The sequence below is a fragment of the Rissa tridactyla genome, chromosome 2 (assembly GCF_028500815.1).
Source record: "Rissa tridactyla isolate bRisTri1 chromosome 2, bRisTri1.patW.cur.20221130, whole genome shotgun sequence".
NCBI classification, from domain to species: Eukaryota; Metazoa; Chordata; class Aves; order Charadriiformes; family Laridae; genus Rissa; species Rissa tridactyla.
Window position 1 is genome coordinate 95,762,777 of NC_071467.1, and position 19,046 is coordinate 95,781,822.

General features: G+C 39.3%; 1 protein-coding gene across 8 annotated transcripts in view; it reads left to right on the forward strand.

Moving 5' to 3' along the window:
* The window catches only part of HIVEP1 (HIVEP zinc finger 1), a 131,189-nt gene that overhangs the window by 101,945 nt on the left and 10,198 nt on the right, over window positions 1–19,046 (forward strand). For all 8 annotated transcript variants that reach the window (XM_054193491.1, XM_054193492.1, XM_054193499.1 and 5 more), the window contains 4 exons: window positions 3,873–4,006; window positions 5,374–5,549; window positions 7,578–7,682; window positions 17,072–17,577. In XM_054193491.1, coding sequence (XP_054049466.1) covers window positions 3,873–4,006; window positions 5,374–5,549; window positions 7,578–7,682; window positions 17,072–17,577 — 921 coding nt within the window. The remainder of the gene's footprint in view (window positions 1–3,872; window positions 4,007–5,373; window positions 5,550–7,577; window positions 7,683–17,071; window positions 17,578–19,046) is intronic.

A 19,046-nucleotide genomic window follows, 5' to 3' on the forward strand; every position in this document is an offset into this window, starting at 1 on the left:
CAGGCGGCAAGTCTCTGGGGATTGTATTTGCTCAAGTGGTTTGCACATTTTCACTCTGACCTGACGGGGAGCTTTGAGTGCTACTGTCGCCCAATTTATAAATAATAACAAAAACGCAGCACTCTTACGCCTCACCTCCTCTCTCGCAGACGTGGCCCTTTCCAGAGTGATTTGGCTGATTCTGCTCGTGGGGCTATAACTGCCGATCTCCTCACCAAAAAATAAAGCCACTTCCTGAACTGTTCCTGGGTTTGCCCCCAGAGCTGAGTCGTGTTTACAGAGATCTCACGCTGCTGCATAACCGCTACTAATCACAGCCACAAAAAAAAAAAAAAAAAGGCAGTTCTTTCAACAATAGACGCCATGGGAAATGAAGAGACATGTGAACAAAGTGCAAACAACAAGGAACCCCAGGACTTTGTTTGCTCTTCACAACTCGCTGCTCAGAGGCAATAGGTTGAAGTTGCCACGTTCCAGTGATTCAGAGAACAAACCACAAAATGTTATTGTGAAAGAAGCTCCTGGAATGAGTATAACACGTTAAAAAGTAACAGGAGGTTCACCTGTATGGAAGGGGCTTATTTTCACAGAATCGCAGAATGGTAGGGGTTGGAAGAGACCTCTGGAGATCATCTAGTCCAACCCCCTGCCAGAGCAGGGTCACCTAGAGCAGGTTGCACAGGAACGTGTCCAGGCGGGTTTTGAATGTCTCCAGAGACGGAGACTCCACCACCTCCCTGGGCAGCCTGTTCCAGTGCTCTGCCACCCTCAAAGTAAAGGAGTTCTTCCTCATGTTTAGGTGGAACTTCCTATGTTCAAGTTTGTGCCCGTTACCCCTTGTCCTGTCACTAAGCACCACTGAAAAGAGCCTGGCCCCATCCTCCTGACACCCACCCTTTAAGTATTTTATCTCCTTGCTCTTTACATTTTATTGTTTTATTTTATTTATTATTATTTTTCACCAGTTTTCCTCACCTGAAATTACTGGTGGTGTATCAGGAGCCCTTTCATAAGCCCCCGCATTGATCTTGGCTTCCCTCTCTGAAGCGAATCCATAATGTGTGCAGTGTTCCAGATTTTCAGGCAAGAAAAGGCTGAAGAATGGAAAGTTTGTCCTAACTGGAAAGCATTCCTTTCTTGGATGATATGCCACAACAGTCCAGCTCACCACTGGAAAGTAGTTAAATGCAGAAGATTTTTATGTGTAAACTAGTAAAAGTTTAAAGATATTAAAAACATTTTCCTCAAGTGGCTATGTGCCAATGGGAAAAATGTCTAATGAATATTAAAATCTGAAATTTATAACTTTGATGATTCAGGCTGCGAGCATGTTTTTTTTTTTTTTCCAAGGGATTTTATAAAGTACCAGAAGTATCTGTTGAACTCTGGTCTCTGGGCAGCCCTAAGAGCAGGGTTTTTTCTAGTTTTATACCAGTAATTGAAGACAGTGGAGTTAAATTGGAGCAAAACGAGTAAAGTAGAAATGAATCATGATCCTTGTCTCTATGGGAGAGAGAAGACTGTGTTAGAAACGGAAGGCATAAGTAATCGTGGAGAGGAACCTTTTACAACACTGCCATTTTTCTACCCTTTCCACCAGTATGTGTGGCTTTTGGGGGCCTTTAGGTGAAGTACATTAAAGGATTTCCACACAAGAAACCCGTGGCCCTTAGGGCCTGGATGGTCTTTAAAATTTTCAGAGGACCCAGGATCAATTTGGAATTTTTCATAAAAACTAAAAAGGCTGCTTTTTTTCATTACCGGTGAGCATTTCTGTAGATTTTTGTGACACAAACTCGGTGTTCCTATTAGAGCATCTCTGTGATAGCGGCATTTTGCATGTTTAAGACTCTGAAACAACTGCTAAAATAGCATATAACTAGTAAATTAAAGTACATCAGTGGGAGGCAGATAGTAATTTGAACACCTATTTTAGACTATCTTCTCTCTATACATAAACGTTTGTGTTAAAAATAAGGGGGGGGGGTAGAATCCAGAGGTATTTGGTCTTATGTTAGTTTTTGCACTCTATGAGCTTTTGTGAATATACAATATATTATAACGCAGTTTCACCATAGCTTGGATAACAACATGAGCCAAATATTTCTGGGATCTTTTGCCTTTGTCTTTTCATTCTTGAATATTAAATCTGGAAAGAATACTTAGTATTTAAGTTTGAAAGATCAGGCACTTAAAGATTGCATTATTCCAGCTTTGGGAATATTTATGTGGTTTTGGACTTATTGCACATATTCAGTATTTTCCACTCCTCTTTCCCTTGTTAAATTATAAATGTCACCTTGTTACTCTTTGTTTGCAGTGGAAACAAAAGCAATTCATGTGCCAGGTGTAATGTACAGGCACTACAACATGGTTGGGTTGCAATTCACGAGAGTAAGTTCCACATCTGATATTTCTCATCCAGCACATCTTCTCCTTTCACCTTGTGTGAATGCTGTTAAAACATGCAGGGTGAAATTTCTTTCTTCCTACACACAGGCAGAGCTGTCATGTATGCTTTGGTAGAACTGCTCAGTTGATTTGGAAATTCAGCCCGAATCAATCAGAGGGCTGCGTGAAAGCGCAGGGATTGGAGTAGTGCTTGCAGGCTGTGTGGATTCCCAGGGCTTTGAATGGAACAGCAAGATGCTTTTCCTCTGGTCTCAGTTAATTCCTCAGCAGCCACATGGAGGACTCTGGGCAAGGACAGGGTGCCAGAGTGATGTCACCCTTCAACATATGTAATGACCAGTGTAATTTATCAGTCATTTTAAGTCAGCCCATGAAGTCACTCCTCTTGCCAAGAATTCGCAAGCTTACAACATTAAATTTTATAACGAGTAGAAAACACAAGGCCAGACTTTTTTTCTCTCACCATTTTATTCACTTATCAATATGAGCAAATGTGGTAAGTGTGCCAGCTACGTGGGTAGAACAGTTTATAAATACAGCAGCAATAATTGCTGGCTAATTGGATCATTGCTTCATTGTTGCCCATTTTATAAATATCCTAGACTTGGAAGGAGTCGATTTTAATTGGCAAATGTTGGGGGACCTTGTCCTCCTTTAAAATAAAAAAAAAAGGTTCCTTAATTAATAATCAGGGGAAATGGAGAAACGTAGTTTTCTTCTGCTAGACAACCGGTACGCTTGTTCATCTAATTTGGTCTGATGGTGGGAATTAAGTGTGGAGCCCTGCCTCGGAAGGGTTCTGGAGCCCCTGTTAAAAACCTCACCACATTGGGAGCAATCAGTTCCCACACCTGCAGCCGTGGGATGGAGAGCACTCAGGGAAGTGTCCCTGCCCTGCTGTGGTAGACACCGGGCAGCTGGAGCTGGGATGGGCTATTGCAACATCAAGACTGGAGCAGTGGGGAAGGAGCATGAATAACTGAGTGTGCACTGAAGTTTTCCCCTTTTTGTCAAATGCGGAGAGGGCAGTGTGTCGCATAGCTGCAGAGCCCCATCTGTATGGTCCACGTGTCGCATCGGCGAAACTGGAGCTATTCAGGAAGCAATTGGGCTTCATTGTAAGCATCTTTTCTCTGTAGAAGGGCTACCTCTGAGCTAAGACATGTCGCCTTCACCTTCCCCGAAGAAGGAGGAGGCATCTCCTACTGTAAAGTCAGAGCACTCCTGCTTTCCTACAGTGCCATAATCTCCATCTCAATTTGCCAGTCCACAAATATTCAATGCGTAGTAGAGAAGTTGTTTAGCAAAAGATATTTAATTTCATGTATCTCAACATTTTTTTTTAAATTAGTTATTACAATTGTGACTTTTATGCTGCTTTTATTCATCGTAACTTGCAGGTTTGAATGGTATATGAAAGATACTAACTTTAATGATGTGCGTATCTCATTTTCTTTCAGCGAGCATTAAATAGAAAAAAATTGACTGCAACTGAATTCAGCAATAAGGAAAACTCTGAATCAAGCACTGAGCATGATAAAGAAAACTCCTTTGTCAAAACTGAACCAAGAAGAATTAAAATATTTGATGGAGGGCAAGTATTGTACTTTGTATACTAGATATCGGTCCGAAGATATTTTTTCCTTGATTCTAGACTTTGCAGAGATGTTGCTTCCTGCTTGATTTATTTTAAACAAAAGTTCCCATACTGTGGTCTGTGGATGTTGGTTTATGTTTCCAAGAAAAATGGAAAGTTATCAGAAGCATGGAGCCATGAGGGTTACCCGGGGGGGCAGTGAAATAAAGAACAGTAGGCAGTGCAATTCATTTTTTTTTTTTTTTCCAAAGGACGAACATTAATCAGCAGTAAAGGCAGCTAGATACAGACATAGATGTAAATTCTTTTCCTATATTTCTCTTAAGTGATAAATAATACCTATTCTGCAATAAGGTTGTATAACTGTAGCCAGAGAGGATATAGTCCAGGGGCTAAGCAGCAGACTGCGGTACAGTCTCTGGCAGTTCGCTGTGGCATACACAGCTTGGAGAACTCCTGATGTGAAAAACGCCATGGAAATATTTACTGAGAGTCCTCGTCCCTGCACTGTAATTCATTAAATCGATTGCCTGATATGAATAACAGTTGCTTTAGCCACAGTGTTGTGCCATGTATAACGTCTTATAAAACAGATTTTTTTTTAGTAGAAAAGTGCCAGTGACACTTCTAAAAATTTTGAGCACAAATGGTGCATATTTTATTATTCCTGTAATTGATGGCTGGCTCTAGGGCTTTCCATTTATTGTTTCCCAGTTCGAATCCAGTCTAGGCCAGCAGTTAAGCCATTACCAGCTGCCCAGGTAAAACACTGCTACGTGTCTCTGCTCAGATCCAAACGTTGCAGGGGCCAGGTGACAAAAGCTAAAGCACAACCTTTGGCATCCTCTAGCAGAGATTTGAAGGGTGTAGTTGAATCTGAATGACTTTTTCTATCTAGAGGCAATCCCAGTAGGCTGAGAGTCCAGAGCACATTGATAGGGAATTTTAAAGACTTTCCCATTGTCGTAACGGATGTTGCTCCTTTTCTGCATCCAACGCAGAGCCTCAAAGATGCTCTTTTAAAGCCTCCTCACAGTGCCCAAACCCGCTTCCAAGAACTGATGCTTTTAAAAAGTATGTTCCTGTGTTGTGAAGAGGAAATTTGAAATATGTTTAGTGTCAAATGGTACCTTTATTAAAAAAGATGTACCGTTTTTCTTAAACAAGTCTATGATTACCTACTGAAAAATCTAGATGTGAGATGAACAAATAAATGCCTAAGTTGAGCAGAAAAAGAGCATGATTGGTTTTGTCAGCCATTCGTTTTTAAATATAATTTTTAACATTCTGGCAGATTATGGTTTCTAACGAGAATCATTTTCCCTTTACAACTAATTGCCTTACTCTTACGGTACTGTTACTAGGTACAAATCAAATGAAGACTATGTGTATGTTCGGGGGAGAGGGAGAGGGAAGTACATCTGTGAAGAATGTGGAATACGTTGCAAGAAGCCCAGCATGCTGAAGAAGCATATTCGCACACACACCGATGTCCGTCCTTACCATTGCAATTACTGCAACTTTTCCTTCAAAACTAAAGGTAGGAGCACATTTCAGTGTGCATTTTCCCCATTTTTTTCTTTCTACTTTGAAGTATAATTCTTTTCTTTTCACGCTTGGCTGTTCATAAGCTAAAGAAGTTGCCTCTCTGTGGAGTTTTATTGTCTCATGTTTCAAATATTTGTAGTTTCTGATTTCCTTCTTTTTCCTCTGTCTTCTCTATGTTTATTCAGATAATCACATCTTTATATGAATGTGGCAACTATGTGGCATGCCACAGTGGGTGAGAAATTGGAGCGGAAGAGGGAAATCATATGGGAGTATGATTAAAGTTAGGTGAGGTGAGCTGGTTAGCTGCTCACCCTAGGTTGGGATGGGAACACAGAATTTTAAGTCCCCAGCAGTGATCTTTTTGAGGTATGACATTGACGTATATATTAATACTCCTATTAGCACTCAACAAATTGCTCTGTGAAAAAAAAATTGGCCTGTATTAAATTACCTTATTAAAATATTTTTTATACCCTTGAAGGACAAGGTTCACTCTCCACTTGACCTTCTGACACCCAAAGATGGACCCCTACTTTTCAAAACCTGTTACACCAGATACTGAAATGCATCCTAGTTTAAGCAGCCAGTATATTAAACAGTGGTAGGTCCAGGATTCAAAATAAGTGAAACAGACAGGAAAAGTTCACAGCCAAAATACTTTCAGCAAGAAAATTATATGCAGTAAAATTTTTCTTGGCTTTGAACATCATTTAGCAATAATCCCCCCAGCTGTAACCTCAGAAACATTTGTATTTTTAGTGGGTTTGAGACTGCTCGACACCAGAAATAACCCAGTGCTGCAGAAAGTGGGATGGGGAGTCTTTAGATGTGTCATAACCTATCGCTGCATCCTGGCACGCCGGGTCGTCATGTTGCCTTTAAGATGAAAGGCCGGAGTGTGAACCCAGTAAATCCCGATTGTGGTTTTTGCAGAGTAGGCGTGCTGGCCAAGTCCAAGGAATTAAGTGCTGCCCGTTTGAAATTCTCCTCGGTTTCAGTTGTGGCAGATGCTTGTATTTGCTTCCTCTTCTGCAGTTGCTATGCCCGACCGCTGCCATTACTGCTGGCAGAGTCAGTCACACAGTTGGGTGCTTGACGTTTGGTAAACCACCCTTCATGAGAGGACAGTTTGGTTTCATGTAGCATGTACAGCTGGGGAATTTGCTATTTGTGAGTCAGTATAGTCATGTAGCTTCATAACAATTATTTCAAAATTTGGGGTGAACTCCTGGCTTTATTTCGAAGCAGGAATGAAGTACTCCATAACTATAGAAGAGTCACCATTTCACCCATTGTAATTTCTTCCATTTGAATGCCTCAAAGAAACAGGTTTTTGAGAGACAATAGGAAATTTAAGTAAGCGAGCAGTTACTTGTAATAATATACATTTCACAAATACCGTCATTTACAGATGTCTGATCTACTCTTAACCTTTTCTTGATTATATTCGTCATAATTTTTTTTCTCAAAGGAGAAGGGGAGAGCAGCCTGTGGGGCCTCTCAGCAGTTATGCATTCGCTTTTGAGATTCAGATAGAATATGTTCTTGCTCTGATTTTGAATAAAATTAATCTGTTTGTTTAGGTTGGCAGTGAAAATGATTACACTAAAAATAGAATCCGTTAAATACTAGAAGAGCTGCAAGATAGAAACTTTAGTTTCACGCAGTAGTTTTCTTTCAACCTGACTTTGAAGACTGGATCAGCCTTTTTTATACTTTGCCATAAACAAATAAGGGATCTTTTACGCCAATGCAAAATACATCATCACCTAGGGTTTCCACCCTATTCTATTTTATCTCAATAAAGAAGTTCATGAAACGTAGCCAGAGAGCTAGTGGCGTTCAGGATGGTGAATCTGCCGCAGCCCTTGACAGCTTGCATTGAGGGGCAAGGTTCTATCAAGCACGAAATCAAATTGTACAGTTGGTTATAAATGTAGCTGAATAAGATATAGACGTGTTGAGTGTGTGTTCGTATAGTCACAGAGCAGGTAATTTTTTTTCATTTTTTCTTAAGGAAATTTAACAAAACATATGAAGTCAAAGGCACATAGCAAGAAATGCATGGATTTGGGAGTCTCGGTAGGCTTAATAGATGACCAGGATGGAGAAGAAGAATTCGGTAAGAAATAAAAATCTTCTTTTCTTTACTGCATTTTTGTATTTATTTTGTCATTCCAGTTTCTTACCTTTTCTTTTCCAAAGCTTTTAAATTCTTGTACGGGGAATAGATACAGAGGTAAAAATCTTAGAAGCTAGTCCAAGGGCGTAAGAAATACTGGGAAAACCTTCACCAAAAGAAATGGCAAGCATATGCTGAATTCTTCACAAAGTGTTATGCAGTTTAACTTTATCATTTTCACAGATAAATATAAGAAGACTGAAAATACCAGAAAAACAGCTGTTCGCCTAGGAAAAAATATAGTCAAATGTAGTGTTTCTTTCAAAATAGTTGTGCATGAAATTGTCAAAGTTTTGAGATGCGCATTTCATAAAAATTATATCATTAACATGCCACCCAAATCACAAATACATTGCTGAGTGCTTTGTGAGGAGGCTAATCATCTTCCAGTGTAGAGTTCTGTCCTCCTTCACAAATAATTGGGCATAAATCAGCAGATAGAGCTCATTTAGAAATTATGAACATTTTTCAGCTTGACCTGTTTTCCTTCTCCGTTAGTGATGAGAGTGTTATCAAAATGAATGTATTTGCTAATAATTGGAATTTGGCACTTCCCGCATCCCAAGGTGGCTCCGCTGAAGAGGAGGTGAGATGGAGGACAGTCAAAGAGGGACAAACCGGGTTCACGCGGGTTTGGCTCAGCTTGATAAGAAACATGTAGCTGCCCCAGGCCCAGTGAGATGGGGGACAGAGTTGCGCATTTGGACTCTCTTTCAGATCTCGGCACGTCTCCGAGCAGTGGCGGCATTTTCTCCGTCCTCCCGTTTCTCAGCAGGGAGAAGAGTCCTGTTGCCTTGCCTTGTTGTATTTTTCTTCCTTCAGTGGAATAGTTTATTAGATTGCGGATGAGGTTTTGAGAAAAGAAAGCAGTGGGATCTTTATTTAAACAGTAAAGGGCAAGAAAGATGAATGCACTTGCTCCCATATGACATCCGCTAGCAGAATAAGCGAATCAGCTTGAACCTAATTCTAAATAATGCTGGGAATATGACTCAGCTCGTATGATTCAGTAGTGCGCTAGGTACAAAGAAAACCTGCATTTTCCTTTTTTTTGGCATTCTTCGACAGATTCCTTTTTGGTAAGCTAAAAAACATGTTCCCCTTCGCAATTTGAGGTAGCAAATAAATAACACAGAAGATAAGCGGCAGTACAAATTACTGTCCTTTTCTCACAGAGGAACAGTTTTCATTAACATTTTCAGCCTTCACATGACAGAAAAATCGTTGCAACTTTTTAAAGCAACGTTCTATAGCTTTCGGCATTTCATTTCATTTTATAAACTACAGCTGAACAGGTACTTCCCTTTACTAGGAACTGAAAACATTTTATTGATTGATAAATCGATATTCCTGATTGCATACATTAAAATCTGCCTCTGTGGTTATATGTAATGGGAAATGTTTCAGATGTTAACAGAATTATCAGTAACACCCAGTAGAAGTAAACAATTTCAAAAGTTTGTTGAAAGATAGCTTTTCTTTGGCTTTAAGACTACTTAATTGAGAGAGAGACACAGACACTGTCTTTTTTACATAACGTGTATGGGTGTGTGTAACCATAGTACAAATATATTATATATTCCCTGAAATAAGTTCTTTGTTTCAGCACAGTAATTACTTAAGAAAATAAATACCCTATTTTGGAAAGAAAGCAAGACAAACATTCAACAGGATCTGCCACATAATCCATGAAACATTTCCAGAAATTTAATTTTAAGACTGCAATGGGTTTTTTTGGGTGGGTCATTTTGGTGGTTTGTTGTTGTTTTTTTTTCAAAATAGAGCAGGTAACACTTCTTTCTTTAACTAAGAACCCCAAAACAAAAAGCAACTTGGTGATAAAATCCGTATCTCCTCTAAATGATCTGGCTCAGGTACCCATAGCAAAACCAGCTGTGCAGCACAAAGCTCAGCCCAAAAGTCCCATCCAAGAAGCAGGATAATTAAGCCCATGATAAACACATGCTTGCTGCAGCCAAACCAGTCCAGCCTCTCCCGTTGCTGCCTAACAGAGTGCATTTACAATTATCTATGTAAATTCAATGAGTAACTGTATGCTTTAAAAACGCAATTTCATCTCTCAGCTCACCTAGTTACACTTGGAAGTATTTCTTATCATAATTCAGAAACTTGCTTGTTGGCCGATTTTTAAGGCAAAGAGTCAGGAGGGGGGAAAAAAAAGTGTGAAGTATTTGCATACTTGGTTTTTCAAACGTAGGTGGTTCTGCTGCCCTCTCTGAAATCCTGTACATGCTAATTTTTTGGCTACATTTGAATGTGATTGAATATATTTTTTTTTTTTGAGGTGTCTAGGCAGTCTCAGTTACCAAAGCGGCGTCGACCACCTCTTTAGCTGCCCTTTCCCCAGGGCAGCGCAGTGGAGCTCACATTTGGGGCAGCACCTCTAGGGACAGCCCTGCCAGCAGTATGTCACCCACGAAGGAAAACGTGATGGGCTTTGGGTATTGAGCTGCATTCCTGGCGTTACATCTTCGGCCCTTTCGCCCCTCCTCCCTCTGGCGGGTTTGTGGCGGGTTTCCTTTTGGTGCTTTAAAAAATGACATCTTTAAAACATATGCATTTTTCACTCCAGGACTTGCGTGGTGGTTAAAAATGACCTCTTTCTTAGAGAGTGGTCTGCCCAGTCCCATCTCTTTCCTCAGCTGGAAGGCAATGTGAGATGATGTAGAGGAAGGTGCAGAAAATCTGATAAGAAATAATTACGACCTCAGAAAGAAATTTTCTTCTTCCCGTAGGCCGTGTGAGATTGGCCTGTTTCCTGATCCAGAGAATGTCTGTCTGTCAGTCTGTAACTAATTTGTTATCCAAATGCTTGGAATACTGATCACTCTTACGGCAATAAAAACATCTACACTTTTGCTTAAAGTAACTAAGCTGTTTGTCTTCCACCAGCCTTCGAATTGGAGAATTAGCCAGAAAGTTAACAGCCACCAATCTTTCATTTACTAAGGAATTTGCTGGTTCTGTTTTTATGTATTTTTTTTAAAGCATAGGCAAACACAATTATTTGGATGTATAATTTTTTAGATTCATATGAGAAGTCAGCGTTGACCTGAGAGCAGTACAGACTAATAGTACACACGGATTGAATAAGGACTGTAAAATTGTGGAGAGTCCTGAATGCAGGCCCATGCACACGCAGAGCGTGGTTTTTCAGTAATCTGAGAAGCTGAAATTTTGTTGTGCTGTAGCGTCTAGGAAAAAAAGAAAGAGATGCTCTCTAGCTTGAGACTACATGTGATCAGAGCTTTTAACATAGTATTCTTTGTATTTGGACTTGTCATCATTTGGGTATTAGTAAATACTTTCTGGCATGGCTTTTTGTATTCAAAACCATTGCCTCATCCATTTATCTTTCATCTTCTGCTCTGTGGAATGTTCTTGTCACCAAAATACAGGGTTACAATGTAAGGAATGTTAATATCTGAATTAAATTGTCAGATGAGGTGAACTGTTTAGTGTGACAGACTGCAACTGGGGATATCCTCCTCGGCCATGTTGACCCAACATTTTGCTATGCAGTCTTAAAAACAACAATAATTTGTCTTCAAAGTACAACAGTTACGAACTTTAAACCAGTAATATTTCATATGTAAGCTAATATATGAATGGTATGGTACGCCTGAGTAAACTTGCACAAGATAGTTATTTAATAATGAAATCAGTAGATGGGCAGGACTTATTTAAATGGTCTCTGCAGAGAAATTTTATCTGAAAATATTCATTACTTTACCAGTGAAAAGACCTAATTGTAAGTTTCAGATATGTATTTATATATATATATGCACACACACACATATATATTTAAAAAAAAAAAAACAAACACACTCTCATTTTCTCCGGTATTAAATAAACCCTTCTGAAGATACAATGGTTCAAAGTTAATTAGCTGTATATTAACTTATAGTAGATCTTAAGTGAGTTTCCATGGCTCTTCATTAGCTTAATCATGACTCAGTCTGTGTGTGTTTTCCCTGCACCTACATTTTTGGAGTGAAAATAAATGAAAATCCTTGCAATAATATCCTCCATTTGCAAATAGAATGGAAGACTGCTTCGGTATAACTTATGCAAAATATTTTTTAATTCTTTTCTTTTTTTTTTTTACTGCCAGTGTCTGATCTTCAACTAGATGTACATTAAGCATGCTGGAGCCCTGCACCTACAGTCTGGGAATAAAGTTGCTAATGCTAGTTGCTAATGCTTGATTTACAATGTACAGGTTGTCCAGGAAGGCTTAGGTGTAAAAAAAAATCTCTTCAAAGAAGCGGCGGTTACTCTTGCTTTTGTTGTTAGTTTTGTTTTGCTACTTACCATACTCTCAGGAATGAAAGTCGAAATCCCACAGTTGTTTTTTCTCGTTTCTGAGGAGCACTGGCTATTACCAGTCTGAATTTAACCCAGTAGATGTCACTGTGAGTCCTGTTTGATGGTGATGAGCAGTGGACAGTAGCTGAAGCGTGACTGAAATCAGTCAAGTAAAGCCTATGAGCAGAATTAGAAAGACAAGGAGAGGGCACGTTTGGGTATAGATGCTAGTGTTGTTTCACAGTACTATGTTTATCCTTACTTTTTAAAATTTGTTTAAATGGTTGTGGAACGGTCTGTTGTAAGACTAATACAACAGGTAAAAAAGGCAAGTCTAAGTTTGTAATTGTTGAGAAAAATAGTGCATTGATGACTTGATTACTTTCAAGTTTATGCTAACATGATGACAGACTAAAAAATATATTTCTACCTTTGTTGCTGTGTATGGTTGGGTTTTTTTCTTGAGTTTAATGGAGAATAAATAATATAGAACAGACACTTTAGTATTAAATGCTTTTATGTAGATAGTAATCCATAACTGAAGATGCTTCCGCAATTTGAGGTCATAAACGCTGCTTTCAATTACTCAGGTGCTAAAACCCAATAAATTTAGTAAATAAAAATTTAAATGGGGATAGTGAACAGACCAACAGATACTTAGTAAGCTATGTCTTTAATCTGTATAAGAGCTAATAGTGATACCCGTAGTTATCTGTGTAACTGTCCATTTGCTTAGGAACGTGTAAAACTTCAGCAGTCTGGACTTACATTTTCAGTTCTTTCTTATCTTCCTGCCAATGAAAGAATGAAAATTAACATTTTGCTCTTTATGTGAAAATCTACCTACATATGATTCAGTTATAAACAAATATGATTAAGTTTTAAGCCGTTGAACTTGATCCCTGGATGTGGTGCAGAAATTGCTAAGTCTGTAGCGGGGTCTGATAAGTCAGGTCATGTGATGGACTAAGTGGTGATAATATCACAGTTAAAAGTCGTAAGTTGAGATTCTGAAGAACCTTGCTAATGCTAGCGTTGATTTACAATGTACAGGTTACCCAGGAAAGCTTAGGTGTAAATAATTGCTTCAAAGAAGCAGGGGTTACTCTTACTTTCTTGGTTAGTTTTATTTTATTATTTTCCATATCCTTAGGAATGAAAGTCAAAAGCCCACAGTACTTTGCAGTATGACGATAATTAGATAACCGTTGTTAAAATCATGTACAGTAAGGATTCCTGTAGGAAAAAAGCTTTTAAAATAAAGTACGTAGAGAGACCTACTTCAGTTACCGAGTTCATAGCATCACAACTGGAAAAAGCAGTTTGTGGACTTACAAGCCCCAGGCGCTTCACTCACTAATGGACATATTAGGATGCTGATAAGTCCAGCTAATGCTATTGTGCTAAAGAACTTGAAGCTTTTTCTTTCCCCCGCTTTGAGGTAAAATGTCAGTATAGCAGGGCCTTAGCCAACAAGCTCACCAACACCACAGACACAATACAGAGCTGGTGAACTAACTGAGGACTGGCAACAAAATAAATGACGGACTAAGATGAGTTTTGCCCATGATTTGTATAACGCTTACTTCGATACCTAGGATTAAAAACTCAATTTTATTAAATATGATTATAGCTGGCATGTGAGCAAAATCACCAATCAAAAGTCGTGTCCGCATTTCTATTATACCTTTATTTCCAGCTGTTCCTAATTTTTGCAGAGCTCATGTCTGTAGCCAAAAGTTTCCCTTTCTCCTGTGAAGTCCAGGAAGAAGAAAGAAGGGGTTTAAAAGAACAGATTGCAACAGTTGACAGAGGATGAGAGACATTCCCTACTCTTCCAAAAACACTCTTTATCAAAGAATGAGGCGGTCTTGTAAAATGGTGAAAGTTACAAATTTGAAAGAGAAGTAGCTTTCATAAAGCAGAACAGTCTTCAGTTAATAATGTGAAACTGTTTTCCTGTTTCCTTTTTTTTAAAAAAACAACTGTGAACTTTCATGCCAAAAGCCATTTCCCCATATGCCAGCGGCCTTTAAATTTATGACACATCCTTCATTCAAAAATATCCCACACTGCTTTACAACCTCACACAAAGTTAAACACAGAAGTCATTTTGTTCCCCTTGGAAATTGAGTCAGTTGTAGTTATATATATATATGAGCTACATAAGCATATGGTTATAATTGTGCATAGTTTAAGATAGGAAGCGAAGAATTAATTTTTCCCCAATTAAAACTGCAAGGGAACTTTAGTAGGCAGTGTACCATTACTAAAGTGGATGGGGGCCAATACTACTTGGTTAACGAGACAGTGCTTGAAAAAGAGTCTTTCAGCAGAAGGAGTGGCCACAGCCTCAGCTCGATGCCTCATTCGGAGAAGACCCGTAACCTGCCCGGGTCTTCCACCACTTAAAACTCCAGCATCGGGCCCTCTCGCAACGCCACTGATTTACAGCAGTGCTTAAGTGGAACACTAATTACAAAAGTTTCTGCACCTGTTGTTTCAGCAAACACGCACACAGGTAAAAAAGCCAGAGCAGAGCGTTCCTTCATGCATTGCCAGAGCAAGTGAGTTAGGAATGGGTTTTTTTTTTTAAACCTGATGTTTCGAAGCAGTGTGGGAGGAAGGGAACCACATTCATCGCTGTCACCTCGCCTACGCTGCAGGCTCTGGCTCCAGGTAACCACACTTAAATAGAAGCTGGCAAGTACACAAAGGGTGGAGGTAAACAGGGAAACAATAGAGGGAAATGATATCCCACGGAGTCCTGCATGTAAGGAATCTGTGTCCCGCACACGGTTCCCCTTTCCCTTTCCATGGTTTTATTCTAGAAAGCCGAGATGTATGCAGATTTCTACATAAGCAGCATTTGCTAGTAAATCCTGTAGAGTTTTTAAATGTTCATCTGGAAAAAGATAGTTTCTTATTTTAAACCAGGGCATTGTTTAAGCGTATGTTTTCCTTGCTTTACAAACGTGACGAGTCAGTCTAATCACTTCAGGTAGTTCTCTTGCCAGTGGAGACAGTCATTGGTGATTGGCATCAACTTTCACAGAAAACGTGATTCATGTGGAGAGAGGGAATAAAAAGAAAAGAAACAGTAGGATTTGCCAGAGAATAGTTGTGTGACGTTGGTAAAGACACCAAAGTTAAGAGGAAGTCCGGACCAAAATCCAAGATTTTGCAGTGCCCCCATACATTATTTAGAGAGTTGCAGGAAATGTATGGGTCACCCTTTAGATGTAACGCATAGAGAAGTCTTTGAGATCTGTTAAAGAGGCATTGAGGGAAATTATTTCCATTCAGAAATCAAACATATGTAGAGGTTCTAACATTTTAGATGTGTTTGCTTTGCAAATTAATAATGAAGAAACACCATGTGAAGAAGAGAAATGACTGCAGTATAGAGAAAAAAAATGTTTCATAACTCCATGTGGCTTTGTTAATAATATTTTCAACAATCCTACTTGCCATATTTTTGGAATGGACCATAACAAATTAATTTTTCCACTAAAATGTATTTTCTTTTTTGAACAGCTTTGTCTGTAGATGAGAATTATAAATGAAGACTATTTAAAATTCTAAAAAATATTTTTGTTAGCATCGTTCCAATGACCTGGAGGATCTGGGGTACTTTTAATAACATTTCAGTTTCAGGCCTGCTGTAGTAAATGTAGAAAACGTACAGTTTCCATATTTAGTTAATGTACAAATTACTGTGCATGCAAAGAGGGGCAAAATCATTATAGAGGGATTTTTTCAAAGAAGCTATTAGTCTTGTTCCTAATTGCATTGCTCATTTGAAACCATAAAGGCTTATAATGGTAAGTTACTTATTGAGAGGTAGCTCAATTAAACCCATTTACTTTACCTGGAGTTCAAGATGTGTATTTTGGTTTTGGTAACATAGCAGCCTAAGGTATTGATAATACACTCAAATTCTTTTAAGGGTCTGATTTTTTTTCAGAATCGTTCAGTTTGATGGTAAGTTGCTGTGTAGATTTCCCTCGAATAGGATCTCTGAGATTTTAACTAAGCAACCATTATTGCTTTTGCAGAGCCAAATGATTTTTATGGTGATATTTTTTTTGGACAGCTCAGCAGACAGACCTTTAATCGAATATAAAATATTAGTGCATTCAAAGCGTTTTGTCTTTTATAAAATACGATCCCAGACAGTCTGGCTTGGAATCAGATACAGCAGATGGGATTTTCTGTCTCTTTACTAAAGAGGATTCTTTCTTTCCAAGTTATGATATAAAAGAAGGTGAAAAGCTACAGTAGAGCTGTGTTTTGTAGAGAAATTTACCACTAGACAGCAGTTTGGCTTTAAGACTTGAAATCAGGAGGGCTTCGTCATGCGAGCAAAGTTTCACGCATAGGTAAGTTTTGATAGGATTAGGGCTTTCTTGCCTCCTAGGACACCTTTCAAAACAGGAGCAAAGTGAAGAAATCTGCTAAGGTCTAATTTTGGTCTCTTTTGCCTGTTAACGAGACAGATTCCTGACTAACAGCCTCCAGTCTTTCTGTTTGCATCCTTCAAAAACCTTTGCAGCAGTGATTCATATTAGGTACAAGGACACCCACTTATGAGTCAGAACCAGCTAGAGAATATCCCACCGCTCAGGTTGGCAGGCCAGCTTCGTATGTCGTCACTGGGAACTTAATGAACCAGGAATCTGCTCACTTCTCCCCAGGCAAAAGAGTGAAGGGTGACTTTGAGCAAATGGTTATAAATGGCTTTAAAGAAAACAGCCAAATCCAGAAGGTTAAAAACAACACGGAAGCAGAAAGTGAACGATTATGTAGCTGTATAATTAAGTATGTACCCTAGAAAATACAACGAAAAATTAATATCTTCCCTGTTCCTTTGATGCAATCGAATGTGACTGAAAAATGCACGACGTGTGTTTTTGGTGTTTCTAATTCCTGCCTCCCACCTCCTCTCCCAATTAGTCCAGGACCTCCATCGGCTTACCTTCTCATTCCCACTTTTGCAGGTGAGAAGCAAAGATTTGGCTATGACCGGTCAGGATATGATGTGGAGGAGTCTGATGGTGCGGATGAAGATGAAAATGACAATGAAGACGATGATGAAGACAGTCAGGCTGAGTCAGTCCTATCCACAACCCCCTCGGTGACGGCCAGCCCCCAGCATCACCCCTCTCGACATGGCCTGCAGGACACCCCTGGTGCTGACGAAGACATCAGGCTTCCAGACTGTTTTTCTGGGGTTCACACGGACTCTATGGATGGTCTGCCAAAAGCGCTGCTGACGAAGATGACCGTCCTTAGCGCAGTCCAGTCGGTTAGCAGGACCTCCAGGTCACCAGCAGAATTCACCCATCAGGAAGCACATGAGGATAAAGCCCAGGAGAGAGGAGCGGGTCCCCACAGTGCTGGGGATGTTGCTCCTACATCTCCAGGTCGCCAGATGTCTGTGGACTACCCCGATCCAGAAGTAGCCTTGGGCCACTCCTTACTATCAACTGCAGCTCTTGCAAAGGTAGGAGTGTCTGACTCCGGGGGAGAGAGCAGGATTTTAAATCCTCCTTTTAAAGATCTTTTTGGAGATTTTTCAAAGATCAAAATGTTTGCCCTTCCCTTCATTCTTAGAGTTGTTGTCTGATCAGTCGTTAAGAGAGTTGACAGTAAACGAAGCACAGATGTGTAGGACTCTAGAAACAACGATGATGTAGGAACACTGTCAAACTCTTAGTTTTGATTGTAGTCTCCCTGAAAGGATTAATTGTAGTATGGTCATTTCAGCTGAAGTTTGGAGCTGGTAGATTGTATTTCAAATAAGAAGGGATATAACAGATATGCTGAATGAACATATGGTGGTGGTTATGAAGTTTTCAGAGGAAAGTGATAGGATTCAGAAGCCATTTTACTCTGAAATATGACGATAGAATCGTTGGTAATTCCCAAGGGAAATTAATCTAGTCCCAAAGGTTTTTGCTTTATCACTATAACAAAATTGTGCAATTGCTTATCTCTCCTCCAAATATGCTTGGTAGTAGAATTAGAAGGAGCACCAGATGTTCAAGGAAACTAGGAGATTGCCCTTGCACAGTAACAAAAGGAGAGACAAGCGCAGAACTGAGACCTGAGTTCTCAGTGCTCTCTTTTTTTCTCCAACCTGAAAGAACATTTTCATCAGAAAAGGATCAGTTTTGCCCACGTCTGTTCTAGACACATGGCTCTCCAGAGCATGCAGAAAGATGAGGTCAATCTGCATGGAAGGCAGCAGGAACGTTCAGTAATTTTGACGACTATTGTCTTTAAAACTCCGCTGAGGAAATCACAGAGGGGAACTGGCAGGTGTTAAGCCTTTTACAATTCAGCAATATTTTAATGGACTGTAATGGAGATGATACAAGTCACATACATGATTGACCCTAAGGATTTCTCTTAGAAGTTTTGAATTCTTACTGCAGACCGTAAAGGCATTAGAACTTTCCAGAATAATGCTCAGAAAAATGTGATGCAAAACGTAGTTTAAATAAAGGAGTAATTACTGCCTTCTTTGTGATGAATGCAATATTTACAAAACTTATATGCATACAGTTATAGAAAAATAAGCAGCAGGAAATTTTCAAAAGCATAAACAGCAAGTAAAGAATTCATTCTAGTTTAAGTACTTAGTGGCTTGTTTTTTCTTTGAAAATCTGTACTACAATCTGTATTTTTTACAAAATTGAAGATAGTGAACTATTGATGAGGAAAAACAGTAAAAATTATTGCTGCTTTTCATTGTTTGACACAGGTTAATTCCTGCTTTTAAGAACTGTGAGTCTGTATGACAAATGTAAATTGGTGCAATTTTGTGGTATGACAGATAATAAAATGTAGTGGTCTCTGATCACTGTATATACCTGCCACAAAAGGGGTAGGATCTTAATATTTGGATTTGGGGTTTCAGTTGTTGCCAATAGATAGCAGAAGGTCAGTTGACTGAGTTTATTCCTTCAT